The sequence below is a fragment of the Sylvia atricapilla genome, unplaced genomic scaffold (assembly GCF_009819655.1).
Source record: "Sylvia atricapilla isolate bSylAtr1 unplaced genomic scaffold, bSylAtr1.pri scaffold_76_arrow_ctg1, whole genome shotgun sequence".
Classification (NCBI taxonomy): domain Eukaryota; kingdom Metazoa; phylum Chordata; class Aves; order Passeriformes; family Sylviidae; genus Sylvia; species Sylvia atricapilla.
The window spans coordinates 1-24,788 of NW_027077160.1; the positions used below are offsets into that span (position 1 = coordinate 1).

General features: G+C 46.6%; 1 protein-coding gene across 1 annotated transcript in view; it reads right to left on the bottom strand.

Annotated features, from left to right (window-relative positions):
- Nucleotides 1-15,606: 15,606 nt before the first annotated feature.
- PTH1R (parathyroid hormone 1 receptor) overlaps nucleotides 15,607-24,788 on the bottom strand; it is a 51,984-nt gene continuing 42,802 nt past the window's right edge. The window contains exons 9-12 of the mRNA XM_066340384.1: nucleotides 20,757-20,851; nucleotides 17,743-17,884; nucleotides 17,299-17,340; nucleotides 15,607-15,971 (exon numbers count right to left, since the gene is read on the bottom strand). Coding sequence (XP_066196481.1) covers nucleotides 15,609-15,971; nucleotides 17,299-17,340; nucleotides 17,743-17,884; nucleotides 20,757-20,851 — 642 coding nt within the window. The 3' untranslated portion in view covers nucleotides 15,607-15,608. The remainder of the gene's footprint in view (nucleotides 15,972-17,298; nucleotides 17,341-17,742; nucleotides 17,885-20,756; nucleotides 20,852-24,788) is intronic.

Below are 24,788 nucleotides of genomic sequence, written 5' to 3' on the forward strand. Positions count from 1 at the left end.
TGGGAAGTTGGGTGTGGTGAGGAGAAGAGGGAATTTGGAAAATGGCACCAGGAACATTTTCCAGGGAAAATTCAGGAGAGCAAAGCAACAATTTCTGTAGGGATTTTGTTCAGATTTGGGCTTTTATTTATCGGATTTAAGGCATTTTTATGGGTTTAATGGATATATATGGATTTATATGGATTTATATGGATTTAATGTCTTCCCGGTTCTTGGAAATCTCCAATTTGGATTGGGCTGGATATAAACATGGCAAGGACAGGGAGAAGCACAGAGGGGAATGTTTGGATCTGGCTGGATTTTTTGGGGTGATGAGGACAAAACCTCCTCACTCTGCTCCAGAGGGAGATTTCTTGGGATCCTCCTGAAACCTGTGGGATGGAAAAGTTTCTCCTAATGAAGCCGGAGATGTCTTAAACGGACAGAATTGGCCAAGGAAAAGGAGTTTATGGAGGAAATGAATCATAAACCATTCAGGGATGTTTGGAGACGGGAGATGCCCCCTGGAATTTGGTTTGATCCAGAGGATAACCCAATCAAAGCATAAAAATCAGGTTTATTACCTGTGGTGAAAGAGTTGTCTAGGCAGAGAATAAAAAACCAGTTCAGTCTCTGTGATAAAATCCTCCCAACAGCCTTGTGTGGATTTGTGGGATTTTAAAGGAATGGGATAATCAAATCCCCAAATTCCACCTCAGTGGTGTCGCTGCCCCTCAGTGTCCCCCCAGTGTCTCCATTGCCTTGGGGACGATGAGAAAATCCAGGAGCCAATTCCAGAGCTGACATTCCTAGAATTTGAGTGATTCAGAGAGCTTGATGTCAAACTTAAAGGAATGTATAATAATCATAATCATAGCCATAATCATAATCACAATAACAATCATTATTATAATCATAATCATAATCATGATCTGATTTTTATAGTGCTCCATGAAATTAGTTGGAAAGAACTTAATTTATTTGGAATCACCCTGGATTTTAAGCATATTCCAGGTTTGACTAGAAAAATCCCAAGTCCTTTTTTCTGAACAAATCCTTTTTTTTTTTTTTTTTTGCATTTTTTCCTCTTGTAAGACCCCCCTCGTGTTTTGGGACCCTCCCCAGCATTCCCAGTTCTCCAGATCTTGGTTGCACATGGAGATTTATGGAATTGTTTTCATCCCAATCCCACCCCAAGCTCAGGGAAGGGGTTGGAGGAGAGGATGAACAGACCCAAACCCAAGAGAAAACAAAAACCCCCAAACATCGCTGGAATTAATAGCGGGATTGAGGGAATTTCAGGAATTTCAGCGTTCCTTTGGCAACATTCCAGCTGTTTAGGGTTGGATTTTTTTTTTTGCCTGGAACACGATGCTCCCTTCCCCACATCCCTCGGCTGTTTTTGTTGAGGAAAACGATTCCGGACGCTCCGAGGTTGTTTGTTTTTTCCCCCGGGATCCGGCGGCGCCCTGCCGGATTTTGAACAACAAAATTGAATTGGGGGGAATTTGTACAACAACAAACAGAGGGAATAGTTTTGGATCGCGTGGATCCCTCGGGATTGGCCTCGTGGCTTCTTCAATCCAGCTTTTCCTTGCCAGACGCTCGCTCAGAAGCAGCTCTCGCTGCCCTCCATGCCTCGCTGGTCCCTCTGGAGTCACGGCAGCTTTTTCCAGGAGGATTTTCCTCTCAGAGTTCTGCCTCTGGAATCCTCTGGTTGTTCCCAGGGAGGGCGGATTTCCTTCCAGATCTAAGTGAAATTCCCAGAACTCAAGGAATTCCCAGAGACTCAAGGGGCAGATGCAGCTTCTCTGGGAACCTGTGCTGAGGCCTCCTCACCTTCTCAGGGATGGATTCCTTCCCAATATCCATCTAAAGTCACTCTCCAACTTCCCAGGGATGGATTCCTTCCTCATATTCCACCTAAATTTACTCCTCACCTTCCCAGGGATGGATTCCTTCCCAATATCCCAGATAAACCTACTCCCCACCTTCCCAGTGATGTATTTTTCCCGATATCCATCTAAAAGTCACTCCCCACCTTCCCAGGGATCCTATGTGAGCCTTCTGTCAGGCTTTGAGAATCCTCTACAAACCAATTTCCCACACTTTGCCCTTCCCCTCCACCAGGATAAAACACATCCAAGAAATCTTTCAGGAGCTGTTTGGGACTCTGGAGCTCAGGGATCAGCCTGGGATGGGCTCAGGGAATGTCCTGGCTGGTTTCTCAGCCTGCAGCATCCATGGCCTCAGTTCACTCCTGGCTGGAGCCCCGCATCCCTCAGATCTTTGGGATCCACCTGCCGCTCCAGGGAAATCATTCCCGTCCCCTCATCCAGCAGGAATTCCTGCAGGAATGTGGAGCCCAGCTGTTTGTGTCAGCGCCCTGGCACAGCTCCACCCTCCCTCCTGCCAGGGATGGTGATTCCAAACAGACATTGTTAGGATTAAATTTCGTTTTCCTGCTCAAAGCTTGGCTGCCTGGATGTTCCCTCTATTCCAGGGGCTGTTCCCTCTTTCCTAGGAGCTGCCTGGATGTTCCCTCTTTCCAGGGCTGCTCAGGATGTTCCTCTTTTCCAGGGGCTGCTCAGATGTTCTCCTCTTTTTCGAGGGGCTGCTTGGATATTCCCTCTTTTCGAGGGCTGCCTTGGATGCTTCCCTCTTTTCCAGGGGCTCTTTGGATGTTCCCTCTTTTCCAGGAGCTGCTTGGATGTTCCCGTCACTTCCAGGAGCAGATGAAGGCAGGGGCAATTTTACTCGTTAATCCTTGCTGGAATTCCGTGGACGAGTAGAGAAGTGGAAAAATATTTTCCCCAAGGTTTTGTTCCTTGGAGAGGGGAAGAACTGCAGAGATTTGGAGCTGCTGCTTGCTCAGCTGGCTTGCAAACTGAAATCCCTGTTCCCTCAGGGGGAAAATTATCCCTGGTTCATGTCCAGCCTGGCCTTGGACACTTCCAGGGATCCAGGGGCAGACGCAGCTTCTCTGGGAATTCCATCCCAGCCCCTCCCCAGCCTCATCTTAAAATTATCTTCCTTTATCCAGTCTGAATCTTTAAAATCTTTCTCCCAGCCCCGGCCTTGGCAGATCACAGCAGGGATCGGTCCAGACCCAATTCCATGAACCATCCATGGGGAAAACAATTCCTTGGATGTCTCAGTTCAGTAAATCTGGGCCTTCCCTTCGCCTCACGTTGAGACTGAGCCTTTCCTACATCGCTTTCCTTGACTTTCCCCGGACAAAGGGCTGAGGGGAGTGCTGGAGCCCTGGGCACTGAGAATTCCAGACTTTCTGTGCTCCCCCAGAAAACACTGCACTGACCTGAGGAAAAAGCTCCCAAAATTGAGTGACAGCCCTGGGACTGTGGGTGTGGAGTTTGGATAGAAGTGTGTGATTTCACAAGGTGGAAAACTCAGAGTTTAAGGGTTTAGAATTCAGTAATATAGATATAAAGTGAGATGGAGCATTTAGGACAGAGGCTGAGTCCTTCTTTTTCACCTTCCTCTCCATGGGTCTGGGTGGGGTTTTGTAATTGGGTACAAAAATCCTCATTGCAGGCCAGGGGTGTTTGGTTATTGCGTTAAAACTAAAAATAATTTAGGTGCCATTTCATAATTGGACAGTTTGTAAAGAGACAGAGGCAGAGCCATTTTTCACTTTGTTAGCTGGAACTCACAAATTGTGAGACTGTCACATGGATAAAAATTAATAAACATCTGAGTCCAAACATGAAAACTGCGCCTCTCGAGAGTTTAATCCTGGCTCCAACACAAGAAAAGAAGATAAAAACCCCACAGCACAGCATATATCTGAGCTTGGCCCTAAATCCCAGCTGGAGAATGCAGGAGAAATTGAGGGATAGACGGAAAATAGAGGGAAAAGCTGAACTGGGCAAATGTCTTTTTTTGTCCCTCGCAGAGCACAGAGCCCTCCAGTCCTGTTCCTCCTTTTGGAGGAAGATCCCTTGGTTCCTTGGGAAGGCTGAGCTGGAATAGAGACTGGGCAGGGCTGGAGAATAAAGGAGAGATTTATTGAAAGGCCTTTAAGGATCCACCTTGGGCAGGACAAGAGCCTGGCCAGGGCTACACCCAAGGTGGGCCCAAAATGGTCACAAAATGGACACAAAATGGACAAACGGTCACCAGGTCTCACACTTTGATCATTTTGGGTCCATTGGCACCTTGGGGTTGAATTGTCCAGTTCCAGCTGCAGCTGATGCAGTCCCATCCTTCTTGTTCTCGTCCCTTCAGCCACCGTTGTTGGTGCTTTGGGGGCCTGAAAACTTGTCCAGGTGTCCTTGGTGTGCAGCAGGACAAGGATTTGTTTTGTGTCCCTGCTGTGTGCAGAGAGCTGAGTGACACTGACTGTGAGCTCAGAGCTGCCCCCCTGGGCACCACAGAACATGGAATACATGGAAATAAAACTTCACCATTCCCTGATTCTCTCCCAGGATTGGTGGCACCTCCTGGGTCGTTTGGAGCGGGAGGATGTCGGAGCAGGGCAGGAGCAGTTGCTGCTCCTCCTGTAAATATGAAACCCAATCCTGGCGAAATCAGGATTTAGTGGGAATGTCATCCCTCTTCATTCAGCTGCTCGGTGCCACCAAACCCTCCTTGGAATTCCCTCCTCTTGCAGCCCTTCCCTGTCTGGTTTGGTCATCCCAAAACAAAACAGCTCCGGGATCCACAACTTCAGGAGGCCGAATTCAGAGGTGAATTTGATGTCAGTGTGTTTATTTATTTTATTTCACTTCCAGATCCAGGTTGGACGGGGATTGGAACAGCCTGGGACAACGGGAGGTGTCCCTGCCCATGGCAGGGGTGGCACTGGACCATCCACAAAGTCCATTCCAACCCAAACCATCCTGGGATTCTCTGGAGCTAAACCAGGATGGAATTACATCTCCAGAACTCCCATGTGGGGAATGATCTTCCTTTTCTATCAATTTTTAAAATCTGATAGAAAGTTCCTGTAGTATGCATTTGTGTGTAAGCTTTGAGGTCAGAAAGGTTGATTCAGAAATGTTATGGAGTGGGATGGATATTGTTGGGTGAGAAATGGAAACAGAAATGAGTTTTAAAGAATGGTTTTGTAAATAAGATTAGGTATTTTATATACTATAAACCATAAAAGATGTATTGTAATGGGAATTATGAGGGGTAATTTTAGATGATTGGTTTTAAGCTATTAATACTTTTGTGTGGTAAAGTTGACAAGAAATGCTTATGATGTGTTAAAGCAGGAAATAGTTTAGTTTTTGATTGTAATGCTGTGAATTATAATGTTGGTATTGTTTTACTTTTTACATAAGACTAAAAATAGAATAAAATAAAAATAGAATAACAGAGTAAAAAAATAGAATAAACCTTTTAAAGCGGTTTTCAGTTGTTTTACCTCTGAGTCAGAAAAAGGTGTAATTAGGAAATAGCTTAGTTTTTTGATTGTAATGGTGAATTATAATATCTATAATTGACTTTTATATAAGACTAAAAATAGAATAGAACAAAATAGAATAATAGAATAAAAAGAAAAATAGAACAAATGTTATTAAACCGTTTTTCAGTAGTTTTATCTCTGAGTCAGAAAAAGGTAGGATATGACACTCCCGGAAGCACAGATGGGAGCTCACCAGGATTGCTCCCAGTGCTCCTGAAAATCCCAAGCCTCAGGAGGTTTTGAAGCCACCCAGGGGGAGATTTTCCTGAAGGAATCCCACAGGAACTCGCTCCCATGTTTCTGTATCCTTACTGTACTGGAGGATCCCTTCCTCATGAACCCAGAGGAATCATTCACCCACACCCCATCCAACATTCCCAACAGGAATTTTTGGAGGTTCTGAGTCCAAGAGACAGGAAAAGACAGAAGGAGAAGGATTCCATGAGAGTTGATCACGATTGCTCCCAGTGCTCCTGAAAATCCCAATCCTAAGAAGCTCTTGAAGCCACCCAGGGGAAGATTTTCCTGAAGGAATTCCAGAGGAACTCGCTCCCATATTTCTCTATCCCTACCAAACTGGAGGATCCTTTCCTCATGAACCCAGAGGAATCATTCACCCACACCCCATCCAACATTCCCAACGGGATTCTTTTTGAGGTTCTGAGCCCAAGAGACAGGAAAAGACATGAGGAGAAGGATTCCATGAGAATCAGTGAAGGTTTCTCTTTGTTTTTTTTATTGGAATTCCCTTTTACATACACACCTGTGGTTTGCCTTTTTCCGCCGCCCGTTACTTTGGTCCATGCAGAAAGCAGAAGTGGAGGAATGTAAACCAAATTCCTGCCTGGAGACACACACGCATGTGGCAACATTCCTGGGATCACACCTTTACCCTGTGGGGTTTTTTTTTTTGGGAGGGGTTTGTCCCTTTTCTGAGGGGAAAAAATCTCCCCTTGCTCCTCTCCCTCCTGCTCCCAGTGGAACAAGGAGCCAATATCCTGGAAAAAAACCCTTTTCCCCAAAGCCCAGACCCTGTGATTTGTGTCATCCTGGAGCTGCTGAGGTGAAGCCAAGGGGTTCAGCAGCACGTTTGTCTCCTCATGGATCCCGGTAGGGAACAGACCAGGGAAGGATTTGGGATTTGGGATGTGGGATGGGCTTGGTGCTTGGCTGGGCCCGTCCTTCCTCTTCTCCCAGCCACCAACCAACACTCCTGCCCCACCATCTCCACCTCATCCAGCCGGATATTCCAATATCCCGAATTTTAATATTTTTATCTCCTTTACAACCTAAACCATCCTGGGATTCCCGGATCCCTCCTTCCCTGCAGTTCTCAGGGAGGAAAGATTTATTTAGACAGAGGACGAGGTAAAAGATTGGCCTGGCAAGAAGAGCTCAGGTCTGTTTTTAGGCTGGCTTATAAAGCTCAGCTTTAAATCAGTGCTGCTTCTCATGGTTTTGTCTCCTCTTCAGTTAATTTAGGCTTAAACTTCCTTTTCAGTGGATTTTATATCCCTGTGTTTTGTATTTTAGAGGGCATTTTGGAAACCAGGAAACTCGCTGATCCCTCCACCCCAAACATTTTAATTCCAGCTGTTTCCAGCCAAGTGTTTCCATATCTTAAATCTCCACATGGATACCAAGAGAAAAATGAAGGATTTTCTTCAGAAATTCTGGTATTTTGGCTGATACCAAGAGAAAATGAAGACTTTTAGTGGAGGAATCTGCCCCTCAGACCCTCTCCCACTGTGGGTGAGGGATCCTGCTGGATTCTGGATTCTGAAGGATAAAAACACCCTGTAAATCCCAGTGCCAATTGAGGTTTTGGGAACAGAGGGTTTTATTTGGACCATTCCCCTTTTCCTCTTTGGAATTTCTGGGTGAAACCCGCTCTACGGAAATCAACAGACACCTCGATGCTGATTTTCCTGGGATCAGGATTTCGTCCTGAATCGTGCCAGTACCTCTGGTTCTGCACACCCCACCATTAACCCAGAATAATTAACCCTCAGTCTGAGGAAAACATTAAATTCCATTAAATCCCTCAGTTAATGTGCCAGGAAACCTTCGCTCCACTCGAGGGGAGAAGTTACCCCATGGAACTCAGGAGAAACGGGTCAGAATTCTGTGTTCCCAAGCTGAGTGTGTTCCAATTTATCTCTTTTTCCAGGGAATGAAATAAAAAAAAGAAGGAAAAGTGGCAGTGAGGATGAAAAGGAGGAGGGAGTTGCACTGACCTTGTCACACCCCGCCTTTGCCCTTCTGCTCTCTTAATATTAGGAGAAACGTTAATATCAGGAAATATTAGGAGAAATATTCTGCTCTCCTCCAATTAGGAGAAACCCTAATCAGGCGCTAATTTGCCCCTGTTGGGTCTTGGCTGGCCAGGCTGTCTGCCTGGAAAGAAATCAGATTTATTGGAGTTCCTTGTTAATTAATCCTGATTAACTAGGTGAGTTTTCCAGGACTTTTCCATCCATTCCTGGCCCCTGCCAATCCCTCAGCTGATTTCCAGCCCTGGAAAAAGCCTGGAAAGGCCAGGAAATGCTTCTGTGGGGACAGATTTTATGGTGCAAAGGCAACTCAAAGGACGAGAGTTCCCAAAGGAGAACTGTCAGGGAATCAGGGAATTCCTGGGATTGGAAAAGCCCAGCTGGATCATCCAGACTCCAAACAGAGAGCACTGACTGAAATGAGACTCAAATTAATGAAATTAATTTCAATTAAAAAAAAAAAAAAAAAAAAAAAAAAGAAGAAGCTCAAATTAAAGAAAAATATTTAACGTTGTACCAGCTCTAATCCCAAACTCATGGACCCAAAAGGGTGGAAAGATTTCTGGGAGCTTTGGAACGCTGAGTCCAGATCTTTGAGGAAAACAGGAGTTCACTGGGAGGGTGGAATGCTGGGCTGGAAATCCTCCCCTGCTCCGTGGGAAAGATTTCAGTGAGTTAAAGTTTCTTTTAATGCTTCTCTGGGATTGTCTTCCCTCCACCTGACTCCCAAATCCCGGAAAAATGTTGATTTTATAGGAAAATCTGTGTGCTCTGGGGCTGCTGGAAACAAGGGAAGGAAAGAAAAGAGAAGGAAAATGGGAAAATGGGAAAATGGGAAAATGGGAAAGGAAGGGAAGGGAAGGGAAGGGAAGGGAAGGGAAGGGAAGGGAAAGGGAAGGGAAGGGAAGGGGAAGGGAAGGGAAGGGAAAGGGAAGGGAATGGAAGGGAAGGAAAGGAAAAGGAAAGGAAAAGGAAAGGAAAGGAAAGGAAAGGAAAGGAAAGGAAAAGGAAAGGAAGGAAAGGAAAGGAAAGGAAAAGGAAAGGAAAGGAAAGGGAAAGGAAAGGAAAAGGAAAGGAAAGGAAAGGAAAGGAAAGGAAAGGAAAGGAAAGGAAAGGAAAGGAAGGAAAGGAAAGGAAAGGAAAGGAAACGAAAGGAAAGGAAAGGAAAGGAAAGGAAAGGAAAGGAAAGGGAAAGGAAAGGGAAAACAGAAAGGAAAGAAAAAATAAAAGGAAAGGAAAGGAAAGGAAAGGAAAGGAAAGGAAAGGAAAGGAAAGGAAAGGAAAGGAAAGGTGTAACTCTCAGCAGAGTGTTTCTGGAGCTGCAGCTGGAGGTTGGGTTTGAAATCCATCCTGCAGGTTGGACAGGAGTCCTGAGCTGGGCTGTAGCTCCAGAGCTGGTTTTCCTTTTCACTGCTTTGAGTTTCCCCAGTTCCCTCCTGCCTCAGGCCAAGGAACATCAAATCCACACCAGAGCTGCTTCCAGCTGTCCTGCCCTGGAGCCCAGCTCAGATCTTCTCTGCCCACTCACTGGAGAGGTTGTATCCAGCACTGAGAACTGGGAGAAGCCAGAATTCCAGATGCTGTCCAGAGCCTGGCAGAGCACTCAGCAGGACCCCAGGAAATAAACAAAAATAGCTCAAGATTTCTGTTTTATTGTTTGAAATCCTCCTGGAGAGGGGCACAAACACAACGAGTGTTTTCCCTGCTCTCTGTGCCCTTTCCCCAAAAATCCACGTAGGTTTAGGACTATTTAGGATTATTTAGGACCTTGGGATGTCTGAACTCCAGGTGTGATGAGGACAACGAGACCCAGGTGATCCAAGGAAATCACATTCCCACCCCAAAGCTCTGGACTGGTTTGGGAAGTCCAGCTGAGGTTGTCTTTGAACCACAAATGTTTCCCTCCAGCCAGACTTGCACCCAGTTAAAAGGGGAAATTAAATGCTGAATTAAGTTATTTAAATAAGCCTTTGGGTCTGTTTTGGAGGGATAATTAAGCAAAAAGAATTGAAGTGTTGGGAAAGGACTCCCAGAAGAAATTCCCGGCTCCAAACCATCCCAAACCTCCTACAGAGCAAAGAGCAGCCAGTGATGGTCCCTGTCAGCACCGAGGGAAGGAAAACCAGGATTGGGAGATTTATCAAGATCCACTGAAAGCCTCGAGAGCTGATTAGTTTGGAGTTAATTACCGGCTGAAGCTCATCCAAAGGATTTGTGTCTCAGCAACATTTGTTCGATGTCCCTGAGCTTTAAATGGCCAAGGAGGGCCTGGAACACCAAGGAGGACTTGGAAACACTGAGGAAGACTTGGGAACACCGAGGAAGACCTGGAATCATCAAGGTATTCCTTGTCAAGGAGGACATGGAACCACCAAGGAGGACTTGGAAACACTGAGGAGCACTTGGGAACACTGAGGAGGACCTGGAATGCTGAGGAGGATGTGGAATCACCAGGGAGGACTTGGAAACACTGAGGAGGACCTGGGAACACCAAGGAGGACCTGAAGACACTGAGGAGGACATGGAAACATAAAGGAGGACATGGAATCACTAAAGCGAACTTGGAAACCCCAAGGAGGACTTGGAATCACCGAGAAGGACATGTGAGGAAAAGAACCCAACCTATAAATGAGGTTTCTTAACTTTTCGAAACATCAGAACCTGAAATCAAAACCACTTCCAGACGCTGAGTTTGTTGAGACAACCAAGAGGGATGAAAACTTTGGAGACCTTCCCTCTCTGCGGATTTTCATGGTTCGAAAAGTGGAAAATCGTTCCCAGCGCCGTGGACGTTCCCTGACCTCCAGCTGATTGCCCATAAACAGATAAACAAAGCCAACCCCTGGCTGGAAAATTGGATTTTGGGAGATCTTTGCGAACTCTTTTGGCTGCAGAACAAGACGAGGAGCGGAGTTGAGGAGTGATGAGGGGTAGGACAAGACATGATCTCATCTGAACCCGGACCAAGGAGGACGGAGGAGGCAGAAAAACAATTGTCTGCGCTCGCCCAGGAGGAGCAGGAACGGCAAAATTGCTGCCAAAAAGTCATCCCAAAGAAATAAAAGGAAGGTTAGGCAGCTGTTAAATCCCAGAAAAGAGCGGAATCACAGAGCAAGGAATCACGGGGAAAACTCTGCTGCTGTGGGTGGGAATAGAAGAGGAACCACGGAGGAACCTGCCAGGGGTGAGATTCCCTGTCCAAGCCCAACATGTGGCTCTGGAGAAGAGGACAGTGATCCAAACGATTCCAGGGAGATCCCACGTGAGCCAGCCAGCCGGGACACTGCAATGCACGGCTTTGCTGGGAGAAGTGGGAGGCTCCACAGAACTCTGGAGTATTGTCAGATGTTTCCTAGGAGGAGAGGAAAAACGGACAAGGATCTGACACAAAGGAGGAGGGAGAACCAGGAGAAAACAGGGAACAGCTCCTTTGGATCTTTGCCTCTTCCTGGAAGTGAGCTTGGGAAAGTTTCTTATGCCATTTTCCAGGGTGGGAATGGCTTGGAGCAACCTGGGATAGCGGAAGGTGTCCCTGCCCATGGGATGGGATGGGCTCTAAGGTCCTTTCCAACCCAACTCCTTCTGGGATGATTCCAGGATAATGACTCCATGGCAAGAATTCCATGGCAACAATCCCATGGTAATGGTTCTATGATAACAACCCCTTGGTCATGATGCCATGACAATTCCATGGCAACAATCCCATAGTAATGACTCCATGGCAACAATTCCATGGTGATGATTCCATGACAATGATTCCATGGTAATGATTCCATGGCAAGAATTCCATAGTGATGATTCCATGGCAATGATTCCATCATAACAATTCCATGACAACAATCCCATGGTCATGATTCCATGGCAACAATTCCATGGCGATAATTCCATGGTGATGATTCCATGACAACAACCCCTTGGTCATGATTCCATGACAACAATGCCATGGTGATGATTCCATGGTAATGATTCCATGGGAAGAATTCCATGGTCATGATTCCATGACAATTCCATGACAACAATCCCACGGTCATGATTCCATGACAAGAATTCCCTGATAACAATTTCATAGTAATGACTCCATGATAACAATCCCATGGTAATGATTCCATGACAACAATTCCATGAAAACGATCCCATGGTAGTGATTCCATGACAAAAATTCCATGATAACGATTCCATACCAAGTTTGCCACACCCCACCCGCATTTGCTGCTCTCTCTGCTCCACGATCCCGTGGTTGACTCCGAACCAGGATGGGCACAAGCCCTGTCATTCCTGCAGAGTTTGGGGATGGATCCTGAACAAATGAACCCTCCCCTCCAAGATTTCTGTCCCCTGTGGCCTTTGGGGCTGTGTTTACACAAGAAAATCCCACAGGAGAGGAACTGTCATCCCAGGTGGACTCAGGCCTTTGGATGGGGACAACAAACTCCTTGGGAAATTGGGAAATGCCCTTGGCCCCTGGTGATGGAGGAGGGAAGAGGAGCCTGCTCTGAATCCAAAGATTAACCAAAATTGGCATTCTTGGCCAAATCCAGGCCAAGCTCCAACAGGATCATTCTGTTTGTCCTTCCAGGGCAAATCCCAGCCCCAAGAAACTGCGGCTTCTTCTCCCTTTCCAGACATCCCAGTGCCGATTCTTCCTCGCTAAAATCCAGGAGAGGTGACCCTGGATCTCCAGATAACAAATCCCAATCCATGCGCTCTATCAAGAGTTTGGGATCAGCTGGGAATGATGGGAACACACTGACAAATGGATCCTGCTGGGCCTCAGTGGCAGCTTTCCCTCTGTTTTGGCCTCAGCATTATCCCAATTTTTTGCATGAGTGTTGCTCGTGCACAGAAACATCCAGGAAAGGAAAATCTATTTATGATTTGCAATTCAAAAGAATGAAAAAAAAAATTTCTTTTCTCTGCACGACCCTGGTGCCTGTAATTTTTTTATCTACATTTAACAACGTTTGATTTATTTGAATCGTAAATAATCCAGTGTTGAATTCATTTCAAGTGAGAGCTGCAGTTAAGGAGGATGGGGGGGGTGATGTTTGTTTATAAATAAATTTATGGCTTTTGCCGATTCCTTGAATTTCTGAGGGATTGTCAAATGTTCTCAGTCTTGAGCAATAAACACAAGCAAAGGGTGAGTCACTGGTTGGGGTTTTTTGGGTATTTTTTTTCGCTTTGTTCCAGCAGTGAAATGATAACTCAGAAATGTCCCTGAGCCAGAAAATCGGGAGGGGTAGAAGAAGAGAGCAGGAAACAGATTTAATTTTTGAAAAGTTGATATTTTGATAACTCTTATCTGGTGGGAAATGGTCACGATGAGGTTTGACCTCTTCTGAGGAGGCAAAATGAGAAGAAGAACATCACAAATAAATAAATATTGGCTGTCAGAGATTTCTGTTCAGGACAGGAGGGAATGGCCTCAGCCTGGGCCAGGGGAGGGTCAAGTGGGACACCAGGAGGAATTTCCCCATGGAAAGGGTGCTCAGGACCTGGAATTTCCCAGGGAAGTTTGGAGTGCCCACCCCTGGAGGTGTCCCAGGAATTCCTGGATGTGGCACTCGGGGCTCTGGTGGGGTTGGACCCAGCTGGGACTGGATGACCTTGGAGGGCTTTTCCAACCTCAGGGAATTCTGTAACTCTGGAATTCTGTGACCTGCTGTGGATGGAGAGGACCCTCAGCTCCTGCCAGAACCTCATGGCCACCATATCCCCCAGCAGCTCTGAATCCAAACCTCAGGCATGTCAGAGGGAGGAGATTTTTCCCTGGATTTTGCCGGGCTTTGGTCAAGCCCTAATCTGAGAGGTGGATAAAGATGTGGGGCACAAAGCCGGGATCCCACCTGCTTTTCCTAACTTCCTTCGGAGTTTGGGGAAATTAACCCTAATTAGCTCTCAGAAGGGCAGCTGGCTGCTGCTGGTGGAGTCTTTCTCCTCATTAGAGTTTGGATTAATTGTCCAGAGATAGAAACTGTGGATACTCCATCTCTGGGATGGACAGGGATGGATGGGGTTTGGGAATGGGGAAGTGTCCCTGTCCATGGCAGGGGGTGGAATGAGGTGACTTTTAAGGCCAATTCCAACCTAAACCATCCCAGAATTCCATGGCCCTGTGGAATGGGACGTTTGGAGGGCAGAGTGAGGAACGATCTCGAGTTCTAAGGAAAGGCTGAAGCTGCTTTCCAGGGACATCCAGAAAAAGGGAGGGCTGAGTTCCCCACCCCGGGAACTGATTTTAGCCCCGCTCTGGGATGTGCCAAGTCCGTGCCCTCGGTGGTTCCCTCTCCACCAGCCCCTCTGGAAGAGCAGGAATTCCGCACATTCCCATCACCACATCCCACCCTAAAGCCGTGACGGTGTGGGCCTGATATTCCTGAGAGATTTTTAGCCTGCTAGCAGCTGCTGACTTTTTCCCAAGGAAAAAAATTCTCAGGAAAGCTTTTTCTCAAAACAATCTTGGCAAACAACTCTCTCCAAATAATCTTTCTCCAGATGATGTTTTGCTCTTCATCTGTTTTAACCAACGGGATCAGAGAGGTGTTGTTCTTATTCACCAATCACGTTAAGTCTGTATGGGAACACCTTATAAAAAGGAGAAAGAATTTAGACATTAAAGATTTTAGACAATAAAGGCTTTTTTCTATGCTCTTTGCCTTCTGAAATATTTGGAGTCTTTCAACTTTCTTTTGTGTCCTACAGCGACAGTGCCGGTTCCTGCCTTGCTCCCAGGACTCAGGGAGAGGAGAGGAGAGGAGAGGAGAGGAGAGGAGAGGAGAGGAGAGGAGAGGAGAGGAGAGGAGAGGAGAGGAGAGGAGAGGACAGGAGAGGAGAGGAGAGGAGAGGAGAGGAGAGGAGAGGAGAGGAGAGGAGAGGAGAGGAGAGGAGAGGAGAGGAGAGGAGAGAAGAGGAGAGGACAATCCCTGTCCTCATCTGACGCTGTTTCACACCACAAGGACACAGACTCCGAGGTTCAGGAGGCTGAAAATGACTCCATTATTTTTGGGATGTGTCTCCCTTTTATACTATTCTACACAGACCAATTTGATTGGTGGCACAAAGGCAAAACCTCTTCACTCCCATTGGTCAGAGCAGAGGGACATCAAGGAGAAGTCCCTCCTTGGGAAAGGAATGAAACCAAAGTTACAGTTACAAAAACATTTCTCCTGTTTACAGAAAATTCCCTGGGAAAAGAATTTCAGAAAACCAAAACACCTCAGGCACAAAACCAGGGCTACACGCATCCAGGAGCTGTCAGCCCTCTCCACCCCACAGGAATGAGGATTCCCCAGGGAAGAGGAACATGGGACTGGTCATATCCAAGGTGACCTTTGACCACTGGAACAGGGGTTTTTCCCAGCCCTGTGTGTGTCTCCAGGCAGATCCACAGGTGGAGAACAAACCAACTCCAAGCCACCGACTCCCATGGGGGTGGCTTGTCCCCTCCCAGGACGATGGCACTGCGCCCTCCCTGCACGTCCCCCGCTCTCCTGGGGGACACTCCTGTCCTCCTTGGCTGCCCACACTCTCCAAGGGATCCAAGGACCATCCCAGGCCATCTCTCAGGATCTCTGGTGTCCAGCAGGTCTGGAGAGCTCCGTCCTCACCAGGATATTCCATGTGGATCATGGAATCCATAGATGGGATTGCCCGCTGGCCACGGTGGTGGCTTGCTTTTACAGTTTGTTTATTTTTTTGTGGTTTTTTTGGCTTTTTTTTCCCCAAATAACTTAAATTCTCATTCCACAGAACAGAGAAACTGCATGGAAAACCCTCGGGATCCGCCGCGTGGCCCGACGGTCTTTTCCCACTAAATGCTCCCTCCGGGAACCTTTTCTTTTTTTTTTTTTCATCCTTTGGCTGAAAAAAAAAATATTTTGGTTTTCTTTTTCTTTTTTTTTTTGCCCCCTTCCTCCCGTCTTTTACATCACCGTCTCCCTCTCCTCTTCCACCAGGACCGTGGGCCTGTCTCCATCATAAAGCCCGGAGCCGTTCAGGTATTCCTCGTCCTTGTTGTACTGCTCGGGGCCGGAGGAGGGCATGGAGTTCTCCGAGATGGAGCCGTTTTTCACGTAGCCCGGCAAATTCCGGTGGCCGTTGAGGGTCCCTGGGATGAGTCTGGTGTTGAGGTGGAGGGCGAGAGCCCCTCTGGTGGCCACGTTGGTGATGCTGGTGTGGGAAACCATCGGTCCATAGCTGTAGGTTGTGCTCCCACTCCGAGCTTTCCTTTTGAAGTCGAGTGCTAAAGTCCACCTGCTCCACGACTTCTTTATTTCTGCTTGGACCTTGAGGGGAGAAAGAAAAAGGGGGGAAAAAAAAAACCTCATGAGTGGGAGAGATACTGGAAGAATGTGGGGTTTTTCTGGATGGGTGGGAAAATCTGTGGGGACTTGGAATTTCATGGTCTTTATGGGTCTCTTCCAGCTTGGGAGATTCTGTGATTCCATGAAATTGGAAAGAATGATAAGTTCTCATTAAATCTGTCCTTTCCAAATGAAATATTGGATATCCAGCTCTTCCACCTCAGGAGATTCTGTGATTCCATGAAATTGGAAAGAACAATAATTTCCCCTTAAATCTGCCCTTTCCAAATGAAATTTTGGACACTGGGAAGCTTGGATGGCTGAAAACTTTTTTGGCTGAAAAGGTCGGATATCCAACACTTCCAAATCAGGAGATTCTGTGGTTCCATGAAATTGGAAAGAAGGATACATTCCCATTAAATCTGCCCTCTCCAAATGACATTTTGGGAAAATTGGATGGCTGGAAACTTTTCTGGCCGGAAAAGTGGGATAGTTTTGCCCAAGGTTAAGGGATGGAGAGCAGCACGTCCAGGAAGGAATTGTCTCAATGTCCCAAGAAAATCAAATGTGAGTGGGAAAACCACCTGAAAAGGCACCTGAATCCTGAGAAATTTCCCCAGAATGGGAATTTTAGACTGGGCCTAAAATAGGTTGCTAAAGTTAGGATGAGATCAATTGCCCTTAGATTTTATCCTCGTTTTATCTGTGAACATAAATTGTGATTTTACAGTTTTAATTCCTCTTAAAATGCACAAATTTAGGTCGTAAATTCGCCTTAAAATCCATAAATTTTTTTTTTTTTTTTTTGTGCCAGTTGTGGAAGTTCTGTCAAGGCGCAGCCGCTGACCATCCACTTTCTTAATTAGCAGCAACAGAGGGAATTAATGGTAATGTGGAAATTAAATATATTTTTCTGGAAATAGATTAAAAAAAGTCAAAAGAACCCGGGAAAATCCAGATTTTTTTTGTTGATCAGTCACTCTATCAATCCATTTCCCTTCTTAATTTGAAATGAAGCACTAGCACTCAGCAGCACTTGTGCTAGGAAATTAAAATTTCACTTTTTTTTTTCACCCCCCTCCATTAACTTCTTCTAGTAGCTCATTTATCAGTGCCACATTGACCTGGGGTTTTCCATCAGAAAAAAAGAAAAAAAAGAAAGAGGATTTCAATTTTTATGTGGATTGAGAGACCTTGGACTGCAAAATAAGTTTGTTTATTGCGGAAAAAACGAGGATGTGCTGCTGTGCATCCACCTGGGCGTGGAATTAACCCCAGAAAGGAGGGAATGAAGACGTTCAGGACTCACCTCTCCATTGCAAAAACAGTATATGATGGCGACAAAAAATCCCTGGAAGGAGGAAGAAACGACAAATTAATGGGGAATTAGGGAAATTTGGGTCTCTGCCCAGCACCCCCCGGGCTTTTCTGAGATCAGGGGACACTCAAAATGCATGTGAGAAATGTGGGGCAGGACACAATTCCCTGTGGATGGGAATTCCTGAGGCAGCAGAGTGTCCTGGAGGACAAGAGGCCAATGGGATCCTGGGGTGTGGGATTGGGAATAACGTTTTTTCCCAGGATGCACCACCCCTTTTCCTGCTGCGTTTTCCAAACAGAAAACAGATTTGAGGCGAAAAATATTTTCAAATCCCCAATGGTAAACCCAGCCCTACTCCTAAAGGCAGCCTTAAATCCACATTTCCCTCCTCTCCCCGCTGAAATTCCCGTGGTTTTTCCCGAGTTCCCGTACCTGGAAAGAGTTGAACAGCATTTCATAGTGCATTTGAACTTGCCAAAGAATCCCTGACACGTCTGTGTATGGCATAGCCATGAAAACAATATAGTGAACGCCAAACAGAGGCATGAGGACGAGGGTAGATTTCAGCAGCTTCCTGCAGCGGGAAAAAACGAGGGATACAGCAGGAATTAGTGAGTGGATAAACCTCCCCGGCACTGCCAACCCAACCAGGTTTGTCCAGGTTTTTGTGGGTTTCTCCCCGACCCCTTGGATGTGGGATGTTTACACAGGAATTCCACCCGGAATTCCAAGCTGTTGTTTTGTGCTCCAGCTGTGCTAACCACGTGTCCTGGTGTGATGCTGGAGGTGACAACGGTGAGACGCCTTTTCCAGCCTCAGACCAACTCCTGGTTTGGGTCAGGATCGTGGGTGGAAGGTGGAAAGGGATGAAAGTGATGCCTGAAGTTTTATTTCCATGTATTCCATGTTCTGTGGTGCCCAGGGGTGTTCTGAGCTCACAGTCAGTGTCACTCAGCTCTCTGCACACAGCAGGGACACAAAACAAATCCTTGTCCTGCTGCACACCAAGGACACCTGGGACAAGTTTTCAGGCCCCAAAGCACCAACAACGGTGGCTGAAGGGAGAGAACAAGAAGGATGGGACTGCATCAGCTGCAGCTGGAACTGGACAATTCAACCCCAAGGTGCCAATGGACCCAAACTGATCAAAGTGTGAGACCTGGTGACCGTGTGTCCATTTTGTGTCCATTTTGTGTCCATTTTGTGACCATTTTGTGTCCATTTTGTGACCATTTTGGGTCCACCTTGGGTGTAGCCCTGGCCAGGCTCTTGTCCTGCCCAAGGTGGATCCTTAAAGGCCTTTTAATAAATCTCTCCTTTATTCTCCAGCCCTGCCCAGTCTGTTCCAGCTCAGCCTTCCCAAGGCACCAACAGGAATTTGTGCAGCAATTCCAGCCCTCAGGCTCCACCAAATCCCCTCATCCCTAAAGGATAAAGGTTCTCCATCCTCACGTGGCCCTACACAACCCACGGCAGCTGACACTGCTTGGGCAGGAAGTTGGAGAATTCACTTCCAGAGGTCTTTTCCAACCCCAACCCCTCCGCTGAGGCCAGACAGGAAAATCCACCCTGGACTGGTGGCAAAGAGCAGATCTGGAGGAGAGGGAAGTGAATTAGGAGCGGAGTTATTCCAGGGGAAGAGGACAAGAGGAGAGGTGAGCACTCCTAGGAGGTGCTTTGGCATCACTTGGAAAAGCTCCTTTTTTTTCGGGAAGCAGCACAGGATCCGTGCTGGGCACTCCGAGGAGGCACCACAGCCCCGAGGATTTGGCCGGACTGGCTCCGGAGGGAATCGGCTTTGCCTGGAAGTGACATTAATTGAGGGATTAAACCCTGTGCCAAGAGTTCCAGCACATCCCCGAGGGCAGCAGGGATGGGGAAAGGGCGGGAATCACTCCCAGAAAACCCCGGCACCGCCTCTGTCCAGCGCCTCGCAAAACCACCGAGGGAATTTTAACACTTTGAAAAAGGAGCGGGCCCCATCCAAACCATAATTAATGGCAAAGCTTCGGCCGGGGAGAAGTAAATAAATGGATAAATCAGAGCCCCATGACAGGGCAGCGGGGAAAACTGGGAGGCGTTTTCCTGCCAAATCTCCCTCCTGCCTCAAATGTGTGTGTTTGGAGAGGGAGGTGGGAGCGGTGAGCTCATGGTTTGCATCCCAAATCCCAAAATACATCTGCCCCCCTTTCCCAAGTGTCCTGCTGGGCAGTCCAGGAGATCCCGAGAAGCCTTGGGAGCTCTCAGGCAGTCGTGGTTTGCTCCCAGAAATCCGATTTTTCCGTCCAGTTTTTGACCGTGGTGCAAATAGACCTGAATTATCATGGGAGAAGAGCTGGCAGAACAAAGGAAAACCAAACAAAAAACAAAATGAAATTGGAATTTTTTTTTCTTTTTTTTTTCAGCCAAGGCGCTGAAACACCCTCTGAAGGGCAGGTTTAACAAATAGGCCAAGCTTAACAAAGCACAGGAGGGAAATAAAAATAAGCAAATAAACTGATTTGGGTTTTTGTTTTATAGCCTTCAACAGCGCAAACAGCGTTTTATTTTTGCACTTTTTGGCTCAAAAACCAGCTGAAGAGCTGGGACTCCTCCCTGACCTCCAGCAGGTTGGAACTGAGAGGTTTAGGAGGGTTTTAGACTGCTCTGGTTCATTCTGCATTGCCACATTTGGAATGTTTGTCTGGACAACAAACCCTCCAAGTCATTCAGGGCGTCACCAGGGTCACCCTGGACTCCCTCCACAGCCAGGGGGTGAACCAAGGGCTTTGTCCCGTCCCAGGAAAGGGGACAGGGCAGGTGTTGGAGTCCAGGGCACAGGGAAAACCCCTGGAATTGCCCTGGGAGCTCTGAAATCCCGGCTGGGACCCCAGGACAGCATTGCCTTTGACCTCAGCCCGTGGGGAAAACTGCCAACACTTAGGGAGGAATTGAAAACAACAAAGATTTAAAATTAGATAATAGTTTCGTTTGTCACAGGGTGAAAATTTGTAGTTTTGGCTTTTTAGAATGGAAGTAGATGAGAGCAAGATGGAGAATTTTAGGTGGTGCCTTAAATTCTTCTTCCTCTTCTCCTTCGGCTCCACCTCGTGCCGTGATGGTGGCACAAAGACATTGGTGGAACGTGTTTGATGCAGAAATTTCCTGTCCAGAATCGATGGTGATGGGCACAAAACTGTAAATGTGGCACGTTTTAGGAGTTAATTGGATTAGGAACCTTGAAAAGACCTCGAGCACTAAGCCTGGGGAGGTTTTTTGGCAGAGGTGTTTTAAGCTCGGCGTTAATCAGCGCGTGGACCTCGAGATAAGGAACTGAATAAACATCTTTTAAGACCGACGCTGCAAGTTCCTCTCATCTTTTAAAACCTGGCACAGGACTTTGTAAAGAAAAAAAACCAAATTAGGGGGTTCCCAGACTCAAACCACACGAGACAGGTGACACTCACCTGTACTGTTGTCTCGAGTCACACCTCCCTGCGTTCGTCTCCCGGAGCTTGGTTGCGAGGACTCTGATAATATTGATAAAGAGAATAAAGTTTACCTGCGGGGGAAAAGAAAACAAACGACAAAAGAGACAAGAGCTGTTAGGAAATCGATGGAAATGGAAGAGTTTTTGTTGTTGTTGTTGTTGATGTTTCCCTCCAGGTGAGGCTGGGAATATGGAGGAAGCTCCTCTTGTGGAAGGGATGAACATTCCCAGGAATGATCCCAGGGGTTTTTAACCCTCAGGGACAATATGGAATGTGGCCCACAAGGTGTGGACATCTGTTTTTTGTTTACTTTTGGTTTTGTTTGTTAGAATTTAGTGAATTGGTGGGGTTTTTTTGGTTTTTTTTGGTTGTTGTTGTGAGATAGAATTAGGAGGAAAAGGTCAAACAAGGCTTAACTTAAAGCAAACAAATAGTTTTTATTAAAGCACGCTAAAAAAAGAAAGAATAAAAAAATGAAACTTTTAAAACACTTTTCTTTTTCTTTACAAACTGTTTACATTTTTATAAATAGTATTAAGAGACAAAACCTGTGATTTTTGGTTAATTTTACTTCTTTTTTTTTTAAAAAAAATTAGATCATTAGGGAGAAGAGTTTCTTTTAGTTTATTATGGAGTTTTCATTACTGATAAGTTAAACTAGTTCTGGTGTGGGTTTTAACAGCTACAAAAACCCTCTTGGGGAAACTCTCTTCTCTGACCTTTTTTAAGTTTTTTTTAAAGCTGCTTATGGGTTTAGACTTCTGTACTCTGGGGTGTTACCTTTTAAAGACAAACAAATTTAAAGGTAAAGGATTAACCTATGGGTTATCCTATAGGTTTAACCTGTAACAACACCTCCCATGGAATCATCTGAGCCAACCAGCCCAGCGGGAGAAGGCCAAAATGAGGTTTTATTTGTCTCATGTCAAATAAGATAAATGGGATTTTATTTGTCTTATGTCAAATAAGACAGATTTGTTTATTTGTCTATGCCAGAGCAGCTGGGATTGAGATCCCTTTGGGATAACAGGAGCACGTGTGGGATGGGAAAGGAAAGGAAAGGAAAGGAAAGGAAAGGAAAGGAAAGGAAAGGAAAGGAAAGGAAAGGAAAGGAAAGGAAAGGAAAGGAAAGGAAAGGAAAGGAAAGGAAAGGAAAGGAAAGGGAAAGGAAAGGAAAGGAAAGGAAAGGAAAGGAAAGGAAAGGAAAGGAAAGGAAAGGAAAGGAAAGGAAAGGAAAGGAAAGGAAAGGAAAGGAAAAGGAAAGGAAGGAAAGGAAAGGAAAGGAAAGGAAAGGAAAAGGAAAGGAAAGGAAAGGAAAGGAAAGGAAAGGAAAGGAAAAAGGAAATGCACCACGGTGGAGACGCAGAGTGGACCTGACTGGAGACGGCAGCTCAGGGATGGAGAAGGGCAGTGAAAATGTTGGATCCCTCCTGTATTTCTACTGCTGAGCTTCCTCTGGGAAGTGTTTGGGGTGGAGCAGACAAGGACAGTCAGGGAAATGTCGTCTACTGCCTTTCAGGGAGACACATCTGTGAGCCTGTGGAAATCTGTAGAACCTGTGTTTGAACAGCTTAGGCCACAGTGCGCTCCAGCCAAACCCTCTTTAGTCATTCTTATTAGAACCCTTCATTCTTATCAGAACCCTCTGGAATTTGTCAAGATTACTAAGACATAAACTGGTCTAAAATAAGAAAGAAGAGACTGAGAAACCAAATACCAAGACGGCAAGAACTAGATAAAGGAGGCCCGTGGAGAACCGGACTGTAACCAATCATATTTCCTGAAAGGTGCCTGCTGAACACATGGATAAGACAGAGGCACCAATCAAGTAAAGCGTGATCGCGTGATATTTTTATGTGTATAAATACAGCTTAATGTAAACAATAAATGCCTTCTGCTCAATCCTATTGGTTGGCCATCCCAAAGTCCTGAGCATCCACATGAACCCAACTTGGGGTCAACTGCTCAAGATAATTCCAGTGGTGCCTGGAATAATTCCAAGGTGCAATTGGAACAGGCTGGAACAGGCTTCTTCCCCAGGAAAGAAGTGAAATCTCCATCCTGGGAATTGGTGGAATCCCCATCCCAGGAACTGCTGGAATCCCATGTGGATGTGGCACTTGGGGACAAGGGTTTGTGGTGGCCACCGTGGTGCTGGGGGAATGGTTGGACTTGATCTTGGAGAACATTCCCAACCTTCGTGACTCTGTGATTACAACCTCATCCCGCAGGAACATGCCGAGGAAAATTTAACAGCAACACCTCATGGAGAGGCAAGGTGGGTTGGAACTGGAGAGATTCCCGTCTTTGTAGAGCTCCTCAGAGCTTGGTTTCCCTGGATTCCAGCAGCTGCTGGCCCGGCCAAACTCATCCATGGGATTATGGAGAGGGTGCAGGCAAACCACCCTGTGACTGCACTGAGGAGATCCATGTTGTTGGATCTGCTGTGTGGGATCCGTGTTGGTGGATAATGCCTATGGATTCCTTTGGAGCCTTCACCGAGTTCTCACACCACACATGGGTATGTTGGAGTTTTAGGGAGGGACCCATTGTGAGCTGGACAGTCCAGGAGATATCCTTGGATCCATTTTGGTTGGAGCTGGAGCAGATCCATGTTCTAGCACTCCCATGACAGAGATCCTGCCACTGAAGAGTCGTTCCCATGGTCAATCAACCTCCCTGGAAAAACCAGGAATTCCCTGACCAGCAGGGCCTGGTTTGCCATGGATTTGTGTCCTGTGGTTGGATTCCTGATCCTCTGAGGAGATGTGGGCTCATTTGGAATTGTTCTCCATGAAAAAAAAACAAAAGCAGGGAAAGTCATGCCATTCCCTTTCTGTCACTGGGATAGGAGTGAAAATTCTCTCCCATATCCATTTCCCTGTTTTCATGAGGTTTGTGGGAATTTTTCATCCCTGCAACCCCATTCCCTGAGTTCCATTTGGCTGAAGTTTCCTGGCTGGCACAGGATTTATCAGGGAGGAACGGACAAACTGACAGTCAGGGGAGCACAGAGCCTGGGAGCCTTTAATTCCTTGGAATCCCTCTGAAAAGGAAAAACCAAGCAGGATTTACGTCTCTATGGGAGCTTTTCCAGCTCTGAAGGCTCCGAAGTGGGAATTTGTTCTGCGTTTGTCGGCAAAATTAAAGACGCCCAACCTTATCACACCCAGCAGGGAAAACTCCTCTGGTTTCCCCAAACGTGCTAAATTTGAACAGAAATCCAGACGAAGGAATCGCACCCAAATTAGCAGAAAGTGGAGAGATTTTTAAACCCCTCAGCCTCCAAAATCTCATCCAGAAACTGCAGGACTCAATCCAGCGATGTGGGAATGGCAGGAGCAGCCAAGTGAACAATACGAACCCGCAGAAATTAAACAGACACAACCCACAGAATATTTTTGCATAGTAAACAGCTGCGTTTGCAAACTGCCAGGGCACAGGCACAGCCTCCTGGAGGAACCTTGTTTTTCCAGGGACGAGCCTCAACTGGGCTCTTTCTCCTCTGCTAATTGGCCTTCAAATGAAATGCGATGGGGGTGGCTGGAATTCGTTTAATTGAACCATCTGAATTTTCTTCCCCAGCCTCCCCTGCTCCATTTCCAAAGCTGTGGTCTCGGCGATGCGTCTCCTCCAAGGGAATTGCTGGAGCCAGGTGGAGAAGTTCCACCAAAAGGATGAAATCCAGCCCCTCCACAGCCTCTCCAGAAAAATCTCACCTAAGGGCACAGGCAAGCACATCCACCTCGGAAAATTTCCTGCTCTTTGTGTGTCTGGTGTTCTTCTTGCCCACACTGAGCCTCTTCCAGGCCTCCTGATTGGTGAGGCGGGAGGAAGAGCCCGATTCCAAACCCTCTGGGCTATGGAGAGATTCCTACCGACTCCACTCACGGATGAGTGGAAAAGGAGATGGGATTTGGGGAGTGCATGAGTTCTTTTACATGGATTCCATCGGGAGATTGAGCAACGGAGAACGCCAAATAAAGACAGGGGGAAAGAGGGTGATCA